This window comes from Suricata suricatta, chromosome 7 (genome assembly GCF_006229205.1).
Source record: "Suricata suricatta isolate VVHF042 chromosome 7, meerkat_22Aug2017_6uvM2_HiC, whole genome shotgun sequence".
In the NCBI taxonomy this organism is placed as follows: Eukaryota; Metazoa; Chordata; class Mammalia; order Carnivora; family Herpestidae; genus Suricata; species Suricata suricatta.
Genome location: NC_043706.1, coordinates 17,522,313 through 17,547,795, shown reverse-complemented (window position 1 = coordinate 17,547,795; position 25,483 = coordinate 17,522,313). Strand labels below are relative to the sequence as shown.

Sequence of the window (25,483 nt, the reverse complement as noted above, 5' to 3'; positions counted from 1 at the left end):
AAGAAAGAATTCTTGAAGACCTCTTTGGTGCAAGAAGGTGATTTTATGAAAGCCTAGGGACAGGAACCATGGGCAGAAAGCATAGCACTGGGGTTGTGAAGAGTGATTGGTTATATATTATGCAGTTGGGGGATGTAAAGTTAAGAGGAATATATATATTTTTTAATTTTTAATGTTCTTATTTTTGAGGGAGAGAGACAGCGTGAGCAGGGGAGGGTCAGAGAGAGAAGGAAACACAGAATCTGAAGACGGGCTCCAGTACAGAACCCAGTGCGGGGCTTGAACCCACGACCTGACCCGTGAGATTATGACCTGAGCTGAAGTAGGATGCTTAACCAACTGAGCCATCCAGGTGCTGCAAGAGGAAGTTTCTCATGTGCTAAAGACTCCCAGGTTACTAAAGGCCCAGCTATTGTCAAGTTAAGGTTGTTTTCCCCTTTAGCAAAGCATTGACATTAAGACAGTAGGGAGTTCCTGGACTCTAGGCTATTGATAAGATCTTTTTTTTTGGGGGGGGGGGCAATTGTTCTAAGATATTTGTAAACTGATGGGAGACTCTTAAAAGTTTAACTGTTTTCTGTCCTTTCCTTTGTTCTTGGGCTCCTGAGAGCTCCTGAGGAATATTCTACAAATCCCACCTTGGGTTGGGGGTGTGTATGCTAGCTTGTGCTTGGTCCTCAGTTTGCTTATAGTCCCTCATCATAAGCACCTTCTTGTTTTTGGTGCAATTATAAATGAAATTGACTTCCTAGTTTCTCTTTCTGTTGTTTTATTATTGGTGTATAGAAATGCAATATATTTCTGAAGGTTGTTTTTATGTCCTGCAACTTTGCTGAATTTGTATCAGTTCGAGCAGTTTTTTGGTGGAGTCTTTTGGATTTTCTGTATAAAGGATCCTGTCATCAGTGAATAGTGGAAGTTTGACTTCTTTCCTGCTAATTTCGATGCCTTTCATTTCTTTTTGTCTTATTACTGATGCTAGAACTTGTAGTACTATGTTAAATAACAGTTATGAGAGTGGACATCCCTGTGGTTTTTTTCTGACCATTGAGGAAAAGCTCCCGGTTTTTTCCCATTGAGTATGATGGTAACTGGGATTTTCACATATGGTCTTATGTTGAAGTATATTCCCTCCAAACCTACTGTTGAGGGTTTTTATCATTGATGTGATATATGCTGTACTTCTTCAAATGATTCTTCATCTATTGAAATAACCATATGGTTTTTATGCTTTCTTATTGATGTGATATATCACGTTGATTGATTTGTGATATTGAACCACCTTGCACCCCAGGAATAAATACCACTTGATGGAGGGAATGATTTGGGATATTGGCTTATACTTCTCTCTCTCTCTCTCTCTCTCTCTCTCTCTCTCTCTCTCTCTTTTCTTTTCTTTTCTTTTCTTTTCTTTCTTTCTTTTTTTAGTGGAATCTTTAATATTTGGTTTTGGTATCAGATAATGCTGGCTTCATAGAATGAATTAAGAAGTTTTTTTCTTTTTCTATTGTTTGAAATAGTTTGAGAAGAATAGGTTTTAAATCTTTCTATGGAAGAATTCACCTATAAAACCATCAGTCTCTGAACTTTTGTTGGGGGGTTGATTACTGATTGAATTTCTTTCTAATTATCTGTTCAAGTTTTCTATTTCTTCCTGTTTCAGTTTTGGTAGTTTATATGTAATATGTAATTTATCCATTTCTTCCAGGTTGCCCAATTTATTGACATATAATTTTTCATACTCTTATAATTAATTTATCTGTGGTGTTACTGCTCCTCTCTCACTTGTGATTTTTATTTGGGTCTTTCTCTTTCTGATATAAGTCTGGATAGAGGCTTATCCATTTTAAGTTTTTCAGAGAAGCAGTTCTTGGTTTCATTGACTGGTTCTAGTGCTTCTTTAGTTTCTATATCACTTTTTCTGCTCTGATTTTTATTTCCTTCCTTCTCCTGGCTTTAGGCTTTGTTTGTAATTCTTTCTCTAGTTCCTTTAGGTGGAAGCTTTAGGTTGTTTGAGCTTTTTCTTCTCAAGGTAGCCCTGCACTACTGTAAACTTCCTCTTAATGTCACTTTTCCTGCATCCCAAAGGTTTTGGACCATTGTGTTTTCATCTTCATTTGTTTCCATTCATTTTTTATTTCTTTGTGGATTTTCTGGTTGGCTATTTAGTAGGATATTCTTTAACCTCCATGCAATTTTGGTCTTTCTACATTTCTTATTGTGGTTGATTTCTAGTTTCATAACGTTGTGGTCAGAAAAGGTACATGGTATAATTACAGTCCTTTCATACTTGTTGGGGCCTGATTTGTGACCTAATAGGTGACTTATTATGGAGAATATTCCGTGTGCACTTGAAAAGAGTGTGTATTCTGTTTTAGGATGGAATGTTCTGAATATACCTGTTAAGTCTGACCAGTCCAGTGTGTCATTCAAAGCCGTTGGTTCCTTGTGGATTTTTCTGCTTAGATGACCTGTCCATTACTCTAAGAGGGGTGTTAAAGTCCTCAATTGTTGTTATTAAATTATTATTGATTTTTTAATGTTTATTAACAGGCTTATGTATTTGGGTGCTTCTACAGTTGGCACATTAATACTTAAAAGTGTTATACCTTTTTGGGTTATTCTATTGTTCTATAATGCCTTCTTCCTATCTCTTGTTAGTCTTTATTTTTAAGTCTAGTTTTTCTAATATAAGCATTGCTACTCATACAGGTCTTGTTTTTAATCCATTTTCACATCCTATATCTTTTGGTTGGAGCCTTAATCCATTTACATTCAAAGTTAATATTGAGATGTATTTATTGACATTTTTTTTGTTTTGTCAGTGTTTCTGGAGATTTTCTCCAATCCTTTGTCACTTTTGGTCTCTCCTTTGCACTAAAGAGTCCCCTATATTTCTAGCAGTGCTGATTTAGTGGTCATGAACTCCTTTAGTTTTTGTTTGGGAAACTTTATCTCTCCTTCTATTCTGAAGGATAGCCTTGCTGGATAGGGTATTCTTGGCTGCACATTTTTCCCAAATAACACATTGAGTATATTTTGCCACTCCCTCTGGCTTGGTAAGTTTCTGTTGAGAAATCTCCAACTAACCTTACGGGTCTTCCTTTGAAAGTTAAGGACTTTTGTCTTGCTCTTTTTAAGATTTTTTTTTTATCACTATAATTTGCAAATTTATTTACAATACATCTTGGCAGGGCACCTGAGTGGCTGAGTGGCTCAGTTGGTTAAGTCTCAAACTTCGGCTCAGGTCATGGTCTCATGGTTCACGAGTTGGAGCCCCACATCTGGCTTTGTGCTGACAGCTCAGAACCTGGAACTTGCTTCAGATTCTGCGTCTCTCTCTCTCGGCCCTTCCCCCATTTATGCGCTGTCTCTCAAAAAAAAAAAAGTGGTAGAAGAATAACAAATAAAGTGAAATAAATACAATACATCTTAGTGTTGGACTGCTTTTGATTTTTTTTTTTTTTATGGGAGTTCTCTGTGTCTCCTGAATCTGGATCTGTTTCCTTCTGGAGATTAGGGAAGTTTTCTGCTATTTCCTCCAATAAATTTTTGACCCACTTTTTTCTCTTCTGTGACTCTAATAATATGAATTTTGTTATGTTTGATGAGGCCATGGAGTTCCCCTAAGTCTATTCTTGTGATCTATTATTCTTTTTCTCTTTTGTTCAGCTTCATTACTTTCCATTATGTTGGCTTCTAGGCCCCTAATTCATTCCTCAGCTTCTTCCAGCCTGCTGTTCATTGCATCAAGCCTTTCTACAATCTCATTTATTGCACTCTTCATCTCTAATTGATTTTTTTTTAACTCTTTTACCTTTGTGGTAAAGGTCTCCCTGATGTATTCTTTTCTCAAACTTAGTGAGTATTTTTAGGATTTTTGCTTTAAATTCTCTAACAGGCATGTCACTTTGGGCCACAGCCAGAGATCTAAGTAAAATACCTATCTTGTTCTTTTATTGGGGATAAATTTCTGTCTTTGCTTTTTGTCTAAGTCTCTGCCTTCCTTGTGTTAGAAAAGCCAGTAATGTGTCCTGCTCCTGAAAAGTGATGGCTTTATGAAGACGTCATGTAGTGCCCAGGGCCTGGTGCTTCAGAGAGTGTCTCTGGTGCACGCTTCGTGCACTATGCTGCTGTGTTTTGGTTGTTCTATCCTTCAGGTCACTTGTCTGCAGAGGCTTTCCTTGTCTGCTGTGGGCAGTGTTTTGTCCCTGGCCTGAATGTGGTGAGTTTTAACTAGCTATGCTCTGATCTGCCTGTGAAATGAGACCTGATACTACTTACACCAAAACTGAGACTCTGCAAAACTCTGATCAGACCCCTGGTTTGGGCAGGGGCTTGTGCTGGTCTGCCATGCTGGAATTGAGGCAGGCTTGACTGAGAAGGGCAGTCCCAGCAGAGCACAGGGAGGTGGGGCTTGGTGTCAGCAAGGTAGGAAGCCAGCGTGGGCACCATGCTACTGCCTGCAGGTGTCTGTGTTGATGCTGAGAGGCGGGGAAGGGAAATGACACTGGACAGCTCCTCTGTCCCTGGCGAAACATCTCTGTGACTCTGCCTCTCAAGGAAGTGCTCCTATAATAGTGAATAATCATCTCCTCTGTGTCCAAGGTGTTTTCAGATTGCTGTTTCCACTCTGTCTGCCCCCGAGTTGTTTTCCTGCCTTCTCTCCAGGAGCAGTCCATGCTCTCCGTGCTCTAGCCCAGCCAAGCCCAATGACTTTTAATGCTCCAGGTTTTAAGCCTGATTCAAGGCTGATTTCAAGAACTTACAAGATTCAGTGCCTCTCATTTTCCAAGTCAATGGCATTAGGGAAATATTCCCCCTGTGTGTTCCTCCTCTTGCCCTTGATCATGGCCCTTCTATGGCTCCTGAGATCCATTTCTCCCCTAAATCATGGCTCCGTACTTCCTACCTTCTCTATATGGCTTCTTCTTTCTCTTTAGGTGTGGAATTTGATCTATCTTCCGGTCAATTTCCTGGGTATTTAGGATGATTTGATGGGTATCTCATTGTGTTTGTGAGACGAGAGGAGATGTGGCCCCTCCTACTTTCCCACTAGTGAGCATTAATGGCATCATTTATCAGATTCTGGAGAAAATATCCAGTATACCTCTAGGGGCCACATGGAGAGGCCAAGGCAGAATGCAGACAGAGCAAGTCTTTCAGGTCTATTTTTTCCAGTTTTCTTTTCATGTCCTTTTACATGATACATGCTTTTCCATCCCTTCACTTTTAATCTCCATGTGTCTTTAGGTCTGAAATGAATCTTTTAAAGGCAGCATATAGATGAAGCTTACTTATTATCCATTGTGTTACCCTTTGTCTTTTGTTTAGTCCATTTATATTCAAAGTATTTATAGGTATGTACTTACTGCCATTTTGTTACTTGTTTTATGGTGGTTGTTTTTTGTAGTTCTTCTCTATTTCTTCTATTGCTCTTTTCTGTCAGTTTGCTGGCTTTCTTTAGTCATATGCTTGGATTCCTTTTCATTACTCTTACAGATGTGTTACTGGTTTTTGATTTGTGATTACCATTAGGTTTGTATAGAACATCTTTTGCATATAGTAGTCTCTATTAAGTTTGTGGTTGCTTAAGTTTGAATCCATTCTTTTCTCCCATATTTTAGGTATATGTCATACTTAACATCCTTTTATTTTATGAATCTCTTGACTGATATTTACAGATATACTTAATTTTACTGTTTTGTGTTGCCTACTTTTCTTGTTCTTATTATGGTCTTTCCACTGGAAGAGTCCCTTTTAAGATTTCTTGTAGGGCTGTATTAATAGTCCTGGATTCCTTTAACTTTTATTTGGGAAACTCTTTATCTCTGTTATTCTGAATGATAGCCTTTATGGATGAAGTATTGCTGGAGTCCAGCTCCAGCAGGTCCAGGGCTCCCTGAAGGATGGACGGTGTCAGCGAAAAGGAGTGAGAGAGCCTTGGCTTCTTTCTGCTCCCCAGGCAGGCATCTCTGCTCTGACCCGAGAGTCAGCTTTATTTATTGAAAAATGTATGGGTACAAAACAGAAGTAGCAATTGCCTTATATAATAATTTCTAATAATAAATTCCTTGGTATGTATAAATTTCCCAGAACATAAATTGGTAGAAGACTCCTGCATAATCTTTACCAACAGAGACTGAAGTAGGTGACTAGATGTTTATCATATGGGGAAGGAAGGGATCTTTAGCATTCAAATACAAGGCAAAGTTTTTAGCATAGCAAAGGCAAGAGTTAGTTCTTTTGTGAGCAGGGGTCAATAGCCTATAACAGGTTTTCTCAGGAAATGTAACATTTGCTCCTGTAATCACAAAAGAAGAAACTCCTATAACAAGTTTTTTCACAAGGTACAATTCACATATTTTTAGCCTAAGAAGGCAAGTCACTCCTGATATCAGTCAGTCAGGCCCCTTTGGGGTCAGTGCTCAAGCAGAAATTGAGTGGGGGTTGAGTGGGTGTAGATGCCAGTCACCATCTGATGGTGGGAGGCCTTGCAAACCTGCCTTCCTTCAGAAATGGCTCCCAGCAGAGTATTCTTGGTTGCAGGCTTTTTTCTTCCAGCACTTTGAATATATCCTGCAACTCTCTTCTGGACTGAAAAGTTTTTGCCAAAAAATCAGCTGATAGCCTGATGGAGTTTCCCTTGTAGGTAACTGTTTTCTCCCACTGCTTTTTAAAATTCTTTATCACTACTTTCTGCTATTTTAATTACTATGTGTCTTGGCGTGAACTACTTGGGTTAATTATGTTGGGGGCTCTATGCCTTCTGGATCTGGGTTTGTTTCCGCCCCCAGATTTGGGAAGTGTTTAGCTATTTCTCAAATAGATTTTCTGCCCCCTCTTCTCTCTTTTTCTGAGATCCTATAAAATGAAAATTGTTACACTTGGTGGTGGTGCCAAGTTACCCTAGCCTATTTTCACTTTATTTTCTCTCTCCTCTTAGACTTGACTGCTTTCCCTTACCCTGTCCTCCAGGCTACTGATCTGTTCTTCTGCTTCCTCTGGTCTGCTACTTATTCCATCTGATATGTTTTTAATTTTGGTTATTGGGCTTTTCATCTCTAATTGGTTCTTTTATGTTTTCTATGTCTTTATTGAGGGCCTCACTGGGATCTTCCAGTCTTTTCTCCTGTCCAAGGAGTAGCTTCATGACTATTACTTTAATTTCTCTATCAGGCATATTACTTAGTTCTGTTTTTATTTAGCTTTCTAGCTGTAATCTTGTTCTGTTCTTTTACATGGGATGTGTATTCCTCTGTGTACTTATTTTATCTAACTCTGTTTCTGTGTGTTAGGAAAATCAGCTATGTGTTGAGTTCTAGAAAGTAGTGGGCTTATGAAGACGTCTTGTAGTGCCCTGCAGCGCCGTGTCCCCTGTTCATGAGAATCTGGTGCTTCATGAGTGGTTCCTTTATGTGTTGCATGCACCCTATTTTTGTGGGCAAGTCACCTTTTTGCCTTCAGTCCAGTTGTCTGCAGTGGTTCTCTTTGCCTGTCATAGGCAGGGTTTTTAGTCTCTGTGTTAGTGGGCCAGTCTAGGGCCACATTAGGCCTCAGCTGAGTCAGACCAGGGGTTTGCAAAATGCCAAAGCACCAAAGTAGGGCACTTTCCCTGTGTTGTACCCTGAGAAGCTCTCATTGGTGAGTGGGGCCTGCAGTCACACTGGATGTCTGCCCATGGTCGGGGCCTACTGTGGGACTGGTATATGTGGTCATTTCCCTCTCCCCAGGGCAGGAGCCCCTTTGGAATGGTCATGGCTCCTGTTGGGCCTGCTTGTGTACTTCCGGGCTTGTGACACCTCTTTGGATGAGCTTCAGCCAAGGGCATATTGGAGGGGGGCAGATCCATAGGAGAATGCAGGGGCAGGATGTGTGGTGCCATCGGGAGAGCCACATGTTTAAAGTTTTATAGCGGTCCGTTAAAAAAGATAAAAAGCATATTAATCTTGACCTATTTTACCCATGTATTTCAAATATTTCTATTTTAACACATAATCATTGTAAAAAATGAGAGATTGTATCTTTTGTGAGTGAGGTCTTCACAACCTGATGTGCGTCTCAGTCTACTAGGAAGTGTCAGTTTGTACCAGCCGTGTTTCAGGTCCTCAGTGGTCACAGATCTAGACCCACGCATGTCTCTCTCCATTACCCTTCATCTGTGACCCTTAGTTTTGCCTGCTCTTTCAGGGACTTTTTTCTTTCATGGTGCTTCTGACTCGGCTTATAATTATTGTGGTTTATTCTTGAACTCTTCATGAATTTTGTTCTATTTTCTGAAACCAATGATTATTCATCAGTAAAGAGCCAATGTCCTGGTAGGAGGCCCTCAAGGAGACTGTTATCCTAGAGGCACCTGTGCCTCAGACATTTTCATTTCTCTTCCTCATGCGGAGTCTACTGAAAGAGGATTATTCCTTTTTTGCATACGGGGAGCAACAAATTTTATTTTGAATTTTTAGAAGTGAGATCTAAGATTAAGAATGAGAATGACAATAAACTATTATAAAAATTTTTTAAAACTAAAAAAAATGAGAATGAGTGTTTTGGTTTATATATTGGGGAGTAAAATACTTATTGCGGGTAAAAGCTTTGTATTCACAAAATGGTTTTTAAAAATCATATTGAAGGGACACCTGGCGGGCTCAGTTGGTAGAGGACACAACTCTTGATCTTGAGGTTGTAAGTTTGAGCCCCACATTGGGTGTAGAGATTACTTAAAAGTAAAGTCTTAAATCAGATTGGGGCTCCTGAGTGGCTCAGTTGGTTGAACTTCCAACTTTGACTCGGGTCATGATCTCATAGTTTGTAAGTTCAAGCCCTGCATCAGGCTCGCTGCTGTCCATACAGTGTCCACTTTGGATCTTTTGTACCCTCCCCATCTCCCCTTCCTGCTGTGCTCCCTCTCAGAAATCTTAAATTTTTTTTTAAGTCAGATCAAATTTTAGAAGTCAAAACCATCACCATTGCTTTGCTGCTAAGATAAGTAACTTCCTGTCTTTGCAAAATCCACTACATAATCGTACTGTGTGTATTTGTATAAACACACACAAATCTGCTTCTAATAAAAATAACTTCAAAGTAACTTTACTTAATACAAGTTTTTTTCAACTTCTTATTGCAGAAAAATCTGAACAGTTGACAAATATCCCAGTGCGGTTATTTATGATTTTAAAATCTTAAACCCTTTCAGTATGTTGATAGGCATTTGTATACTTTGTTTTTTGTTAGAAACTGAAAATATGAAGATGCTTATTATTTGCCTGAAGAAGCCTATTACTGTCAGCAACAAAGAAGTGATGAAAATAGAAATCCATTTTGATTTGCAATTCAACATATCACAAGCTTCCATTAAAGCCTTAGGAGAAGACAAACAGGTGGCAAATTAAATTCTTTTTTGATTATTTGAAAACGTTTTAGCACATTTTCCTGTCTTTAACTTTCCTGTTGGGTTCTGAGGGGAACATCTGCTCAAGCAGGTAGTTTGATCTTTAGAATATCCTGTAATGAGGATTAGTAGGACCCAAAACCCCTTTGTGCGTCAAAATGCTTTTATTCTATTTATTGTGAACAGTTGAAAAATTTCTAGGATAACATTACCACCTCACCACGTTCTTAAGTTCTGAGGATACTTGCCGTGGGCTTCTTACTATTTCCTTCTTCCCCTCCTTCTTGAAGACCAAGGGGAATCACTATAAATAGTGTCTCTCAGGGAGTTCTGAAATTTTATCTCATCTTATGGTGAAATGGTCGGCACCTCTTCTAGACCAATATGGCCTCCTCCACGGACTACAGTGTTTCCTATTGACACACAAGATCACAGAGGCTTTCCTTATCACAGATGATAGGCTGAGCAAAGAAATTTGTGACAAGACCTATGGTATTCTGGTAATGGCCGATTGGTGGTTAAATCAAGAAATCAGGGAGAAAGCCTTGGGCCCGTTTGCTTTTGGCATGGAGTTGCATATACTGTAAAGTGCTCTGTGGTAGTGTTTCCAGAGACTCACCCTATGAAAGGCCATTTCATGTGTGGGGGTGAGAAAAAGAAGAGAATCATTTACTAAGAAACAACCTCCTGTAACATATTGCATGTGAATTGGCCTAACACTGATAGGCCAAGGCCCAGAGAGAGAGGGGGCACGGCCCTTCACCAAGAGAGTTGTGGCTTTATGGGAGAAAGAATACAAGAGCAAGCCATTTAGAGAAAGGGACAAAGCTTTACTAAGCCTGGAAATAAGAGCTACCTCACAAAGTAGTGACCTCGCCTCCAAGATGAGGCCTCTGGCAAAAGGTTTTAGGTTTTTAAAATGACCTAACTTTATAGGGAGGGCTGTTAAACTTTGGGTTTATCATTTACACTGGGAAGTAAGATTTTCCATTTTCCTAGGATTGTGAGATTACCGACAGGGGGCAATTTTAACAATGTTGGCCTCTGCCTTTTACTGCCAGTTAGAGTGGGGTCTTCCGTGAGTCAGATCTAATGACTCCTTTTATGACCTGCTGACAGGTTGAGTCCGTCCAAAACCAAAATGACTGCTTTGGTGAACTAGTCTTCTGGGTCTCCCTTCCTTTCTGCCTCAACACTAAAGGTTTCCCTTTATTCAGTGAAAAACTTCAAGGGGCGCCTTGGTGGCTCAGTCCGTTAAGCATCTGACTCTGGATTTCAGCTCAGGTTATGATATCCTGTTTGTAGGATCAAGCCCTGCATCAGGGTCTGTGCTGACAGAGCCAAGCAGGGCCTGCTTGGGATTCTCTCTCCCTTTCTCTCTGCCCCTCTCCTGTTCATTCGCTCTCTTATAAATAAATGTTAAAAATAACAAAGAAATTTAAGAATTGTATGTATTTCCATATCTGCCAAAGTGAATAAAATGTTTTGGGGTAGAGCTAAGGTTTGCATGTGATTAAGCTGCAGTTCTTGGGCTGTGAGGCCCTTGTGAGGAAGGAGCGGGGTTGGCGAAATCCTGCTTTTGGGAACTTCCTACAGTCTCCTTCTTCGAGATTCAGTCTCCGTGTGAAACAGGAGTTAGAAGCGAGTAAGGGTCAGAGGACGGAGCGGCCGTGAAGACACCAGGATGGGGTGAGTGAGAGAAGGGAGTAGTCAGCAGAGCTAGTCCTGGACAGAAGGCGGTTAGAGAGGTGGAAACCGTAACATTATCCTTCAAAAGAGGACAAAGATTGACTAACTTGGAATTTATCAGCTTGTTGTGTCCTGAGCTTTAGATTTTCCTTAACATTTTTAGAGTGGTCCGTTTAAAGGTCATGTGGATTTTGGCTTGCATTTCAGATGTCGTCTGACCAGAAAAGAAGCTCCTCAGAACTTTCTGGTAAATCTGAGAAAGCAGACACTGACCTTCCTAGCAGTCATGAAAGAGAGACAGGTATACTGGGAAATAAAATTTCTTACTCCGAATTCCCTAATAATAAAACCTTGTTTGGAAGAGGTCCCTATAAGCCTGTGGTCCTGTAAGAGTAATAGAGGTTCTATTGTACCTACAGAGAAAGGAAAGTGCTAACACCTTGAATCATTTTCCCAACCTGATACATTCTCTTGTGGGTCAATAGAAATGAAAAAGAAAATATGATAGGAGTGGCTGGAGGCAGAAGATGAGGGCATGGAAAGGGCTTAGCCACCCATAAAACTGACCCTGAATAGATCCTGGATCTATTTAATTAGGAGTTAAAATGCAAAGCTATTTCTCAAAGCGCAGCTAGAGTTCAGACTTGAGGTTTGAGACAGGATGTAATTACCAGCTCTTACCAATAGATGGCGGTGTACTATCAGCATGGGTTCCCATGAGGAACAATGGGAGAATGTGGTTGCCACTTTTAACCCTCTTTTCTGTGTGTCTAGACCAGACAGAAGAATCTACCAAGCTGGCAGAGTTAATGAGTGCTGGAGACGACCACTGCCCAATAGCTCTCCCCTTAAATGACCAGTCTGAGCCTGTTGTGAGTATGGGATGCTGGGCACAAGGTTCCGAACTGGGTCTACCAGGATGTTGACTGGCGGAAGCCATCTCTCCTGGCTTGTAGTCCATTTTCTTCCAGACCAGCGGACTTCTCCTTTTTTTTTTTTTTTTTTTTTTTGGAGGGGGGAATTACTCTTCTAGATTATTTTTGCATGCCATGTTCATGGGTTCTCTGCTGTCATGCAAGTTACTGGCTCTCCCGAGGAATACGTGACTTGGTTAGCTCTGCCTCCTTCGCTCACTTGGGATCTAGAGACTGAGATCTAGGGGAAAGCATCTAATGTTTGGAGTCAGATCTGGTTTTCACTTACTAGATCTAGGAACTTGGGAAATTAACATCACGGAGTCTGAGTTGTCTCATCCACAAAATGGAGGTAGAGCTGGTTCTTACTGCAGCATCCCAGATGCTAGACATACGTTTCTTTTTTTCATCTTAACACACTTCTCGGCATGCACAGGGTATTCAGTCCAGTCCTCCTTTCGTATATCTGTAATTACATGGAGATTATATAGAAGTGTAATGATAATGTTTCTGATAGTGGCAAATCATTGCCTGAGAGTGAATATCAATTCTTTGGAACAGCCAGCAGTCATTAGGAGCCACATCTAATGAATAAAAAGCCTGGTATCTCATTACTTAGCAGCAATGCTTTTCTTTGGATGTGTAAAGTCACTCCAAAAGCAAGAGGGACTTCAAAGTCACTGTAACTCCTTTTTTCTACAGCAAACAAATACAGAAGACCGTTCACCCGAAGTATTGAAAATGGATGACATGAAACAAGGTTAGATTTTATTTTTTAAAATTTTTTTTTCAAAGTCATGGTAATTTTATTGACATGTTTATCCATTGGGAGCCGTAGGGCTAATAGGACTGGAGTGCCAGGTGGGCAGTTACGTACGTGGGACTTCTACTCCATTAAACAGGAATGGGGGGTGGGGGGATGTGGGCTGTTGGCCGCGGATCAGGTCTGGGTCAGCAGGCTGTAGAATGCCAAGGATTTCCTCAGACAAGGACAAGGTTAGATTTTAAAAATGTATTCTAAGGCTTGAGTGTTGTGCTCCAATGTTTACTTGGAAAGCTTAATTTTTGTTTTTGATTTTCATGATTGGAAGTTACTTCACAATATGAGTATTTTTCAGATTTACAAGAACCATCAGTAAAAATTCAGGATCCTGAATTAAATGACAAACCTAGGTATGTGATTTTCTTTTTTAAAAATTTTTAAATGTGTTTGTTTTTGCAGTCATATGATCTACCACTGAGCTATACCCCCAATTGTATTTAGTTTTGAGAGAGACCGAGTACAAGTGGGGAAGGGACAGAGAGAGAGAGGGAGAGGGAGACACAGAATCTGAAGCAAGCTCCGGCTCTGAGCTGTCAGCACAGAGCCTGACACAGGGCTTGAACCCATAAACTGTGAGATCAAGACCTGAACCTAAATTGGACATCTGACTGAGCCACCCAGGTGCCCTACAATTTTCAAAATTAATAAGCCATGTTGATTGCTATTAGTGTGACTAGTTAATATATAACTCGATGTTCTGGGCTTTCCCTCTTTTCTGCCTCTGGCCACAGCCCACACAAGGAGAGAGTATTATGTGCAGTTTTCCATATGATGATTTGAGCAGTGCTGGTTTCTACAGCAAAACACTGAATATTCCCAGCCTAGGAAACATGTACCCACCTGGCATTAATTTGCCACTTTTCCTTATAGACCTAGGATGAATGGGTCATAGGACATATAATTTTCATAGCTTTGAGATTATTGAAATAAAATAAACTGTACTTATTTAAAGTGTAGAGTTTGAGTTTTGGCATATGTCTACACCTAGGACCATCACTGCAATTAAGAAAATGAAGATATCCATCTCCAAGGTGCTCTTGCCCCTTTGAAATCCTTCCCTTCTTCCCTTTCCATCCCCCATCCCTGCCCCTTGCAGTCACGGATCTGCTTTTTGCATTAGATTGTTTTGAACTGCAAACTCCTCTATCAATGGAACCAAAGAATATGCACTTTTGGGTGCCTGGATGGCTCAGTGGTTGAGCATTTGACTTTGGCTCAGGTCATAACCTTACAGTTTGTGAGTTCAAGCCCCACATGGGGAGCCCTGATGTCAGCACTGAGCCTAATTTGGATCCTCTGTCCCATCTCTCCGCACCTCCCCCACTGATGATTGTTCTCTCTCAAAAATATTTAAAAACTCCTATACTTTTTTCTCCCAGATTCTTTCATTCACCATAATTATTTTGAGATTTACCCATATTGTATTAATACTTCATGCTTTCATATTGCCAAGTAAGAGGTCCTTTGTGGATACTTCACAATGTGTTGATCTAGTCACCTGTTGATGGCCATTTGCGTTTCCAGTTTTTTGTTATGGGAACTTGGGATCATATATGTCTTTGTATGGATTTGTATTTTTTCTGGAGTAAATATATAGGAATGGAATGACGAGGTCAAGGTTGGTATATGTTTAACTTATTTTTTTTTTCATGTTTTTGTTTATTTTTGAGAGAGACAGCCCGAGCAGGGGAGGGTCAGAGAGAGGGAGACACAGAATCTGAAGCAGGCTCCAGGCTCTGAGCTGTCAGCACAGACCCAACGTGGGGTTTGAGCCCACAAACTGTGAGCTCATGACCTGAGCCGAAGTTGGACACTTAACCGTCAGAGCCACCCAGGTGCTCCTATGTTTAACTCTTTAAAAAAGCTGCCAAAACAGTTTTTCTAACATGTTTAAACTAGATAACACTCCCACTAACAGTCTGTCTTTAAGAGATTTCGTTGCTTAAATTCTTGCTAGTACTTGGTAATGTTTTGGGTTTTTTTTTTTTTTAAGTTTTATTTATTGCGAGAGTGAAAGAGGAGCAGAGTGCAGGGCTTGAATCCATGAATTGTGAGATTCACGTGCTTAACTTAAATTTCTGGCTACATTTTTATTTATTTTTGAGAGACAGATTGAGACAGAGAATGAGTGGGGAAGGGGCAGAGAGGAATAGACACAGAATCCGAAGGAGGCTCCAGACCCTGAGCAAGTGTCCAGCACAGCACCTGATGCGGGACTTGAACTTAGGAACTGTGAAATCATGACCTGAGCTGAAGTCGGACACTCATCTGACTGAGCCACCCAGATGCCCTGTCACACGCTTAACCTTGAGCCACCAAGGTGCCCCAGTAACATTAAGCTTTTTAATCTTAGCTATTCTAGTGGAAGTGTAGTAATATTTCATTGTGGTTCTGATTTGCATTTCTGTAATGACTAATGGTGTTGAGCGTCTCTGTTCATGTGTTTATTTTCTATCTTTCTCTATCTTCTTCGGTCATAGGTCTTCAAATCCTATACTTTTAAAAGTGGATTATGTGTTTCTTAAAAGTTTTCTTTCTAAGGGTGCTTGGGTGGTTCATCAGTTCAAGCATTGGACTCAGTCTTGGCTTACTTAGGTCATGATCACATGGTTTGTGGGTTCAAGCTCATGTTGAGTTCTGCATTGACAGTATGGAGCCTGCTTGGGGTTCTCTCTCTCTCCCCTTCTCTGCACTCTTCCCTTGTGTGCGCTCTCTCTCAAAATGAATAAATTAAAATAAAATTAAAGTGTTCTTTATATGTTCCACATACAAGCCCCAAGTGCTTTATCAACTTTGTTTTGCATATATTTTTTGTATGTGGCTTCCTTTTCAGTTTTATAAATGTTTTTTTTTAATTTTCATGAATGTTTATTGAAGGCTTGCTGGTACATAGCTAATACAGCTTAGATTTAGACACCTAATCGATACTTTGCTAAATGCATTCAATTCCATTTGCTTAGTCTTCACCCTAAGGAATAGTCCCAAGGAATGTATTATTTTTACCTCCATTTGCTAATGGAGGACATGAGGACAGCAGGACAACTTGCTCAAGGGTGCATATACCTAGAAAGTTTTGGCTTAAATATAAGTGTCTTTAAAGAGCAAGAGTTAATTTTTATTAAGCCCAATTTTTTTCCAGTTGATTTCTTTATGCTTTTTTTGTGACATGCTTAAAAAATCTTAGGCAAATCATGATCAATCATATGTTTCCTAACATTTTCTTCTAGGAGTTTTACAGTTCTAGATATTATTTCAGTCATGAACCCTTTTAGGATAATTTTTATATATTGTGTGAAGTAAGGGCTGAAGTTCTTTTTTTTTTTTTCCTCCTTTTCCCTCCCTCCCTTCTCTTTTCTTTCATATGGCTGTCCAATTATTCCAGATCATTTATTGAAACTATTACGACTTCCATTGAATTTTCCTGGAAACTTTGAAGGAATCAAATGACTGTGTGTACACACACACACACACACACACACACACACACACACAATCTTTCTAGACTGTGCACCAGCATACCTCTGACATACTGCAAGTTGAGTTCAGATCACAATAAAGTGAATGTTGCAATAAACGAAGTCACATGAATTTTTGGTTGCCCAGTGCATACAGAGGTTATGATTGCATTCTACTATACTCTATTAAGTGTGCAATAGTATCATGTCTAGACACTGTATATATCTTAATTTAAAATGTTATTGCTAAAAAAATTGCTATCTGAGCTTTCAGGGAGTTATTTTGCTGGGAGAAGCTCTTGGCTCCATGTTGATGGCTGCTGACTCATCAGTGTGGTCGTTGCTGAAAGTGGGTGGCTGTGGCAATTTCTTCACATAGGGCAACAATGAAATTTCCCACATTAATTGATACTTCCTTTTATGAACGATTTCTCTAGAGTATAAGATGCTCTTTAATAGATTTTACCCACAGCCATTGACTCTCAAAATTGGAGTCAGTCCTCTCAAATCCTGCTGCTGCTTTATCAACTAACTATATGAAATATTCTAAATTTTGTTGCCATTTCAACAAACTTCATAACCTCTTCACCATGAATAGAGTCCATCTCGGGGCGCCTGGGTGGCTCAGTCCGTTAAGCCTCTAACTTCGGCTCAGGTCAGATCTCACTTTCGTGGGTTCGAGCCCTGTGTCAGGCTCTGTGCTGACAGCTATCTCAGAACCTGGAGCCTGCTTCCAGTTCTGTGTCTCCTTCTCTCTCTGCCCCTCCCCCTATCATGCTCTGTTTCTCTCTGTATCAAAAATAAATACAACATTAAAAAAAATAAAAAATAATGGAGTCCATCTCAAGTAACCATTTTCTTTATGGATGAACAAAGATCAATACCTTGTCCAAGTTTAATTATGAAATTATAGCAATTCAATCCATCTTCAGGCTCCACTTCTCATTCTAGTTCTCTTGCTATTCCCACTGCATCTGCAGTTACTTCTCCACTAGGCTCTTGACCCCTCAAAGTCCTGCATGAGGGTTGGAATCAACTTCTCCCAAACTCCTGTTCATGTTGATCTTTTAACCTCTTCCTATGGATCATGAATGTTCTTACTGGCATCTAGAGTGGTGAATCCTTTCTAGAAGATTTTCTTTTTCTTTTTTTCTTTTTTTTTTTCCCATGCAAAAGCAAAGGGTGGTTTTATTATGGGCTTAGGCTGGCCGAGCCTAACCTCCGGCTCACAGACTTTACCGGCGTGGTGGATCCATGCTGAGAGCCCCGAACAAAGGTGGGGCAGGGCCTTTATGGGCTTGGGAAGGGGGAGTTACAGGAAATTGTGACACAGGTACAGTGATCCAACCATTATTATACACTATTATTGACAGCAGGTTTAACCATTCACATTGCCTAGAGTATTTGTTACTTTTGGCAGGACCCAATCACAACATTTAGAGTGTTAGCCAATTACAGAGTGGACCCAGGCCCCAGGCCCCTCATGTAGGGTGTGACTAGCCTTCTAGAAGGTTTTCAGTTGACTTCCCAGATCCATCAGAGGAATCCATATCCATGGCAGCCATAGCCTTGTGAAATATGTTCTTAAATAAGATTTGAAAGTTGAATCCTTGATCCATGGGCTGCAGGATGGAGGTTGTTAACAGGCATGAAATATCCTTCATCTTGATGTACATCTCCACCACAGCTCTTGGGTGCCCAAGTAAGTTACGTGAGTAATAAATCTTTGGAAAGGAATCTTTTCTTCTGAGTAGCAGTTCTCAGTGGTGAGCTTAAAATTTTCAGTGAACCACGTTGTGAACAGATGTACTCTTGTCCAGGCTTTGCCGTTCCATTTATAGAGCACATGCAGAATAGATCTAGCATAATTCTTAAGGGCTTTGGGATTTTGGAAGGGCAAATGAGCATTGCCTTTAAGTTAAAGTCAGCAGCTCTCTGAACTCTCTAACACAAGACTCAGCCTGTCCTTTGAATCCAGGCATTGACTTCTCCTCTCTAGCTATGAAAGCCCTAGATGGCATCTTCATCCAATTGAAGGCTCTTTTTTTCCACACTGAAAATCTGTTTAGTGTAGTCACCTTCAGTAATTATCTTAGCTAGATATTCTGCATCTTGCTGCAGCTTCTATATCAACACTTGCTGCTTAACCTTACACTTCTATCTATGGTTTCTTTCCTTAAACCTCATGAACCAACTTCTGATAGATTCCAACTTTCCTCCTGCAGCTTTCTCACCTCTTTTAGCCTTCAGTGAAGGTTATGGCTGGCTTGGTCCTCTATCCACACCACTAAAACTTTCTCTATTCAGTACTAAGACTGGTTTTTTTTCAGTCATTGATCACTGGAATAGCAATTCTAATTTACAACTTTTCCTTTGCATTCACAATTTGGCTAACTGCTGAAAGAGACCTAGCACTTTCAACAGGGCTCCCTGAATCAGTTTAATAATATCTAGCTTTTCAAAGTTTTAATTGAGAGAGAAAAAGTGTGTATGCACATGAGTGGGAGAGGAGTAGAGAGAGAGAGGGACAGAGAATCCCAAGCACCCTCTGCACTGTGAGTGCAGAGTCCCCAGGAGGGACTCTCTCACAAACCATGAGATCATGACCTGAGCCTAAATCAAGAATCAGACATGTAACTGACAGAGCCACCCAGGTACCCCTAATCATTTCTAGCTTTTGACTTAAAGTGGAAGACCTACAACTCTTTCTTTCACTTGAACACTTGGAGGCCATTGTTGTTAATTGGCCTAATTTCAATATTGTTGTCTCAGGCCTGAAGAGAGATGTGGAAATAAATGGTTGTAGCATAAGTTGTGGTGCCCGAAAACAATCATAGTAACCCCAAAGCTCACAGATCACCAATAAACAAATACAAGGAAAAAGTTTAGAAATATTGCAAGAATTATCAATATGTTACACAAAGACCTAAAAGAGCAAATGTCCTTGGAAAAATGGGGCTGATAGACTTGCCTGATATATACGGTTGCCACAACCTTTAATTTTTTTCCAATAGCATTTTTTATTCATAATTTATTGTAGAATTCTGTATAAGAAAAAGATCAAGTGTTATAATAATATATATCATTCAGATTAAATAAAAAATTAGAAAGGATATTCATAATAAAACTACATGTATGTATGAATTTCTATTTTATATACCACCATGACACATTATACCTAAATATAAGTAACACATGTTTCATGATTGTCATTTTGACAATGTTGTATGATTTCAGGAATAGATTCCTGAATGCCCCTTACCCATTTAGCTCATCCCCCCTCCGGCAACCCTCTGTTTGTTCTCCATATTTAAGAGTCTCTTATGTTTTGTCCCCCTCCGTTTTTATATTTTTGCTTCCCTTCCCTTATGTTCCTCTGTTTTGTATCTTAAAGTCCTCATATAAGTGAAGTCATATGATATTTGTCTTTCTCTGACTAATTTCCCTTAGCATAATACACTCCAGTTCTATCCATGTGGTTGCAAATGGCAAGATTTCATTCTTTTTGATTGCTGAGTAATACTCCATTGTGTGTGTCTTTATCCATTCATCTGTCAATGGAAATTTGGGCTCTTTCCATACTTTAGCTATTGGCGATAGTTCTGCTATAAACATTGGGGTGCATGTGCCCTTTTGAAACAGCACACCTGTATCCCTTGGATCAATACCTAGTAGTGTGATTGCTGGGTTATATAGGAGTTCTATTTTTTACTTTTAGAGGAACCAACGTACTGTCTTCCAGAGTAGCTGTGCCAATTTGCATTCCCACCAGCAGTGCAAGAGATCTTTCTCCACATCCTTGCCAACATCTGTGTGGCCTGAGTTGTTAATGTTAGCCATTCTGACAAGTGTGAGGTGGTATCTTATTGTGGTTTTGATTTGTGTTTTCCTGATGATGAGTGATGGTAAGCATCTTTTCATGTGTCAGTCAGCTGGATGTCTTCTTTGGAGAAGTGTCTATTCATGTCTTTTGCCCATTTCTTCACTGGATTATTTGGGGGGTTTTGGGTTTTGAGTTTGATAAGCTCTTTAGAGTTTGGATACTAAACCTTTATCTGGTACATTGTTTGCAAATGTCTTCTCCCATTCTGTCAGTTACCTTTTAGTTTTGCTGATTGCTTCCTTCGTTGTGCAGAAGCTTTTTATTTTGATGAGGTCCCAATAGTTTATTTTTTGTTTGTTTCCCTTGCCTCTGGAAATGTGTTGAGTAAGAAGTTGCTGCAGCCAAGGTCAAAGAAGCTTTTGCCTACTTTCTCCTCTAGGATTTTGATGGCTACCTATCTTATGTTTAGGTCTTTGATCCACTTTGAATTTATTTTGAGTTTATTTTTGTGCATGGTGTGTAAGAAAGTGCTCAGGTTCACTTTTCTGCATGTCACTGTCCAGCTTTCCCAGTACCATTTGGTGAAAAAACTGTCTTTATTCCATTGGATATTCTTTCCTGCTTTATCAAAGATTAGTTGGCCATACATTTGTGGGTGCATTTCCGAGTTATCTATTCTGTTCCATTGATCTGAGGGTCTGTTTCTGTGCCAGTACCATACTGCCTTGAAGACAGCTTTGTCATACAGCTTGATGTCTAGAATTGTGATTCCTCTAGCTTTGGTTTTCTTTTTCAAGATTGCTGTGGCTCTTCAGGGACTTCTCTGGTTCCATACAAATTTTAGGATTGTTTGTTCTAGCTCTGTGAAGGATGCTGATAGGGATTGCCAAACTTTTAATTTACGAAAACAACAAAACAAGAGCCCATGATACCTGTGAAGGAATGAATCTGAGTGCAATGAAACAAGTGATGCCTGTATTTTCTAACATTGATCTACTGATATGATTTTACATCTTATCTGAATTACAGTATCTTTACTATATTAACTACTATATCTTATTTTGAAATGAGGTAGCGTTAATCTTCCAAGTTTCTTTTAAAGATGTTTCGACTATACTTAGTCCTTTGCATTTCCATATAAATCTTATCAGTTTTACAAAAAGTCTTCCAGATTTTGACTGGGATTGTATTAAATTTATAGATCAATTTGGGAAGAATGGACATTGTAACAGTGTTTCCATGGTCTCAAACATGGTGTATGTCTTCATTTTATGTAGGACTTCTAAAATTTTGCTCAGTAACATTTTAGTCTTGGATCTATAAATTAGGGGTAAATTTAGCAAACATATACAAAAGTATTTCATATTCTTTGCTCTTATATTTTTAAAATTTCAATTTCTGGTTGCCTATCCTATGAAATGTGGTTGGTTTGTATACATTCATCTTAGATCCTGAAACTTTCTAAACCAATTTAATATTTTTTATCCTCCACTTGATAAAGTGTGCACAGCAATAAATTCTAAATAATGTCCAGTGAAGCATAAGCAATAAACAGCTGTCTTCACTCTTAACAATACATCCCCAGAGACAGTTGTGAACATGACACATGTTATATTACATAAATGGACATACTGTTTTGGCGCTCTCATTATTGAACATTCATGAGGAATAAGATATTTTTCTTTCATTATTATTGAGATATAATTGTCGTACAGCTCGGTAGAAGTTTTAGGTATCTGGCATAATGAGTTGACATACAAATATTGCAAAATGATTACCAAGGATATAACACCAAAGTACAGCCTATAAATAAGTTGATAAATTGAACTTAATCTCAGAATTAAAAACTTAAATAAAATGGATCAGATATACACTTGCAGAAAAAATTTGTTAAGTGCTCTCAAAATTCAGTAACCAAACTACAACCCAATAAAAATACAGGCAAAAGATTTGAACAACTACTTCTCCACATTTCCACCAACATTTGTTATCTTTTGTGTTTAAAAAAAAAAAAACTCATAGCATATCCTATATCCAAGAAGGAGCTAAAGTCCAAAATATCTAAGGACAACTCAATAGCTAAAAATTCATCTCAATTTAAAAAGCAGGCAAAGGACTTGAACAGACATTTCTCTGAAGACCTACACATATATAGGAAAGCTGCTCAATATTCAGTAATTTACTGGGAAAAGCTTTCTTGTTAGATTCCCCTGTTGATTCTAAGAAATAGGCAGGAAATACAGCTCTGCAGCATTGCCACACCTCCCTGCTCCCTCACTGATTTTAACTTGGCCTTCCTGGTCTTTGTGGGCCCGACAGGGAAGGGCTCAACAAAGGTTGCTTTACTTCTAAATAACCAGTTGTCTGGTAGAGAATCTATAGAAATGGATTATAAGTCAGTCTGCAGGATGGGGGCGGGGGTACCTCCCACCGCCAGGCTTACAATCAGACAAAGGGCATAGAAAAGGGGGGAAAGTTAGGGCTGGTCAGTGAAGGTGGGAGAAGGGAGTATCAGTACATTTCTGTTCATCTGATCTATTTTGTTTTAGGGCAGATTCTGCTTCCGAGGGTGAGAGAAAGCAAGGAACAAGGATGTCGGTAATGGAGTAACTTTTCTTGTTTTAAGGCAGTACCTTCAAAACTTCAGTTATTCGCCATGTCCTTTGTAAAATTTGTCACCACCCTGGTCTTCATGATCTCTAATTAAATCTTATCTTAAAGTTATTAAAAAATTAGTTCACTTTTAAAATGAAAATCAGTTCTTTGTTAAAAAAAAGATTAGGTAGAAGAAAAGCGTGAAAGACCCTCTCGCACTTGTGATTTATCCTGAATCGAATCAGAAGTGTTAATGAACTGAAATGATTTTCTGTGAGTCCATGTCATGTTGTTTTTTTTCCCCTCATTCCTACATGCACCAACTCACACCCCTTCTGTGTGCCTCACTTTAGGAAGCACAGTGCTCTAGGTCCATGGTCAGGGCATTTAAAAAACCCTATAATGGACATCAAATGAATTTGTTTTCTGTTTATTGTTGAGAGAGGGAGAGAGACAGAGAGAGAGAGACAGAGAGAGAGAGAGAGACAGACAGACAGACAGACAGAGACAGAGCATGAGCAGGGGAAGGACAGAGAGAGAAGGAGACACAGAATCGGAAGCAGGCTCCAGGCTCTGAGCTGTCAGCACAGAGCCCAATGCGGGGCTTGAACACATGAATCATGAGATCGTGACCTGAGCCAAAGTTGGTCACTTAACTGATTGAGCCACCCAGGCGCCCCTAAATTAATTTTTTTTAATTTTTATTTATTTATTTATTTATTTATTTTTACCAAGCAGATTATTTATTCTCTTGTTGTAAGGTTGCTTTCATGTTTGCCTTAGAAAAAAGAAAGAAACACAGAGATAGGATCTTTCCCCTAAAGACATAGGTAAGGCATCCAGTAAAACTACACTAAACCTAGCACATGGATCTCTGCCTATGCAAATAAATGTTATTATTTTTTTAAGTAGTTTATTGGGGGAGGTGATGGAGGAGGGCACTTGTAGGGAAGAGCACTGGGTGTTGTATGGAATGAATTTTTTTAAATTGAGATCATGGCTTTAACCAAGTTAAAGCTCCATGTGGCTTGCTTTTAGCAATGGTTCTCACTCTCTCTGCTCAGTCTTTGAACAGGAAACACTCTAGGGAAGCTGATGATACTACTGAAGCCTGCCTGGGTCCCTTCTCCCAAAGATTCTGACTTAATTGGTCCAGGGTGATGCTCAGACCCTGGGATTTTTTTTTAAAGCCTCCCCCTGACCCCCCTTAATTCTAATGTGCAGCAAAATTTAAGAGCCACTGCTCTAGATTTTTGTTTTGTGAATAACTTTCAACCTTTTTACATAAACTGAAGAAACTGGCCAAGCCTTGCTGCATGGTTGTTGTTTTTTAATTTTTTTTAATTTTTTTTTTTTTTTTTGAGAGCGGGACAGAGAGAATATGCGTAGGGAGGAACAGAGAGAGAGGGAAACACAGAATCCAAAGCAGACTCCAGGCTCTGAGCGGTCAGCACAGAGCTCCATGCGGGGCTCAAACCCATAAACTATGATTTCATGACCTGAGCCAAAGTTAGATGCTTAACTGACTGAGCCACCCAGGTGCCTCTACATGGTTTTTTAATTATGTGCATGAATTGAAGGAATGTTTACTCTTTTTAAAATGTTTTTTTTTAATGTTTTATTTATTTTTGATACTGAGAGAGACAGAGCATGAGAGGGGGAGGGGCAGAGAGAGAAGGAGACACAGAACTGGAAGCAGGCTCCAGGCTCTGAGCTGGCTCTCAGCACAGAGCCTGACACGGGGCTCGAACCCACGAACGTGAGATCTGACCTGAGCCGAAGTTGGAGGCCTAACTGACTGAGCCACCCAGGCGCCCCTAAAATGTTTTTTTTAATATTTGTTTTTGAGACAAACATTATGAGCAGGGGAGGGGCAGAGAGAGAGAGGGAGACACAAGATCTAAGCAGGCTCCAGGCTCTGAGCTGCCAGCAAAGAGTCCGACGCGGGGCTTGAACCCATGAGCCATGAGATGATGACCTGAGCAGAAGTCGGAGGCTTAACCGACCGAGTCACCCAGGCGCCCCAGGAATGTTTGCTCTTTATCAGACTCTGGACAAATGTGGGGGTTTCCCCTCAACTTCCCCCCGCCCCCGTAAATGTGAGATGCAAATAGGTCTCACTCACAAGTTTCCTTTAAAAAATGATCTCTTGTAAAATATACTGAACTGCTGAACATTTAAAAGTAGGATTAATGGAGTCTTCCAAAACGAACTCCTTTAAGAAAAAGAGCTAGCTCACCATCACCCACCTCAGAGACTGGGGGGCGCGCTGTCCTTAACCCGGGTGGAGCCGGCCCTCGTCCTGATGCGGTGAGGGCACTGGGCAAGGGCTGCGCAGTTGCTATTCCAGGCACATGGGGTATTTTCCAGGCGAAGCATTTCATACTTGAGAGGACTGTGTGAGATACTGTGGCCACTTAGTATGTTTGGATTCATAAGAAACCTCCGGGGCTTAAAATGAGAATGAGCTGTGACCAGCTGAATGGTGGCGTCCCTACTGGTTATTTAGGACTGGGCTCCCAGGAGGGGCACAACAGAGTTCAAATAGAGTATTTTTTTTTAAGTTTACTTATTTTGAAAGAGAAAGAGAGAGAGAGAAGGCGCATGTGCAAGAGAGAGAGACCATGAATGCAAGTGGGAGAAGGGCAGAGAGAGACAGAGACAGAGAGAGAGAATCCCATGCAGGCTCGGTACAATCTGCTCTGAGTCCATCGCAAGGCTCGAACTCATGAACCGTGAGATCACGATCTGAGCTGAAACTAAGAGTCAGATGCTTAACCAACTGAGCCACCCAGG

The 25,483-nt window shown here is 40.0% G+C and overlaps 1 protein-coding gene across 1 annotated transcript in view; it reads left to right on the top strand.

Moving 5' to 3' along the window:
• SYCP2L (synaptonemal complex protein 2 like) overlaps positions 1–25,483 on the top strand; it is an 86,726-nt gene that overhangs the window by 27,729 nt on the left and 33,514 nt on the right. The window contains exons 16-21 of the mRNA XM_029943139.1: positions 9,232–9,377; positions 11,285–11,378; positions 11,852–11,949; positions 12,694–12,751; positions 13,110–13,164; positions 22,642–22,690. Of these exons, the coding sequence (XP_029798999.1) occupies positions 9,232–9,377; positions 11,285–11,378; positions 11,852–11,949; positions 12,694–12,751; positions 13,110–13,164; positions 22,642–22,690 (500 nt within the window). The remainder of the gene's footprint in view (positions 1–9,231; positions 9,378–11,284; positions 11,379–11,851; positions 11,950–12,693; positions 12,752–13,109; positions 13,165–22,641; positions 22,691–25,483) is intronic.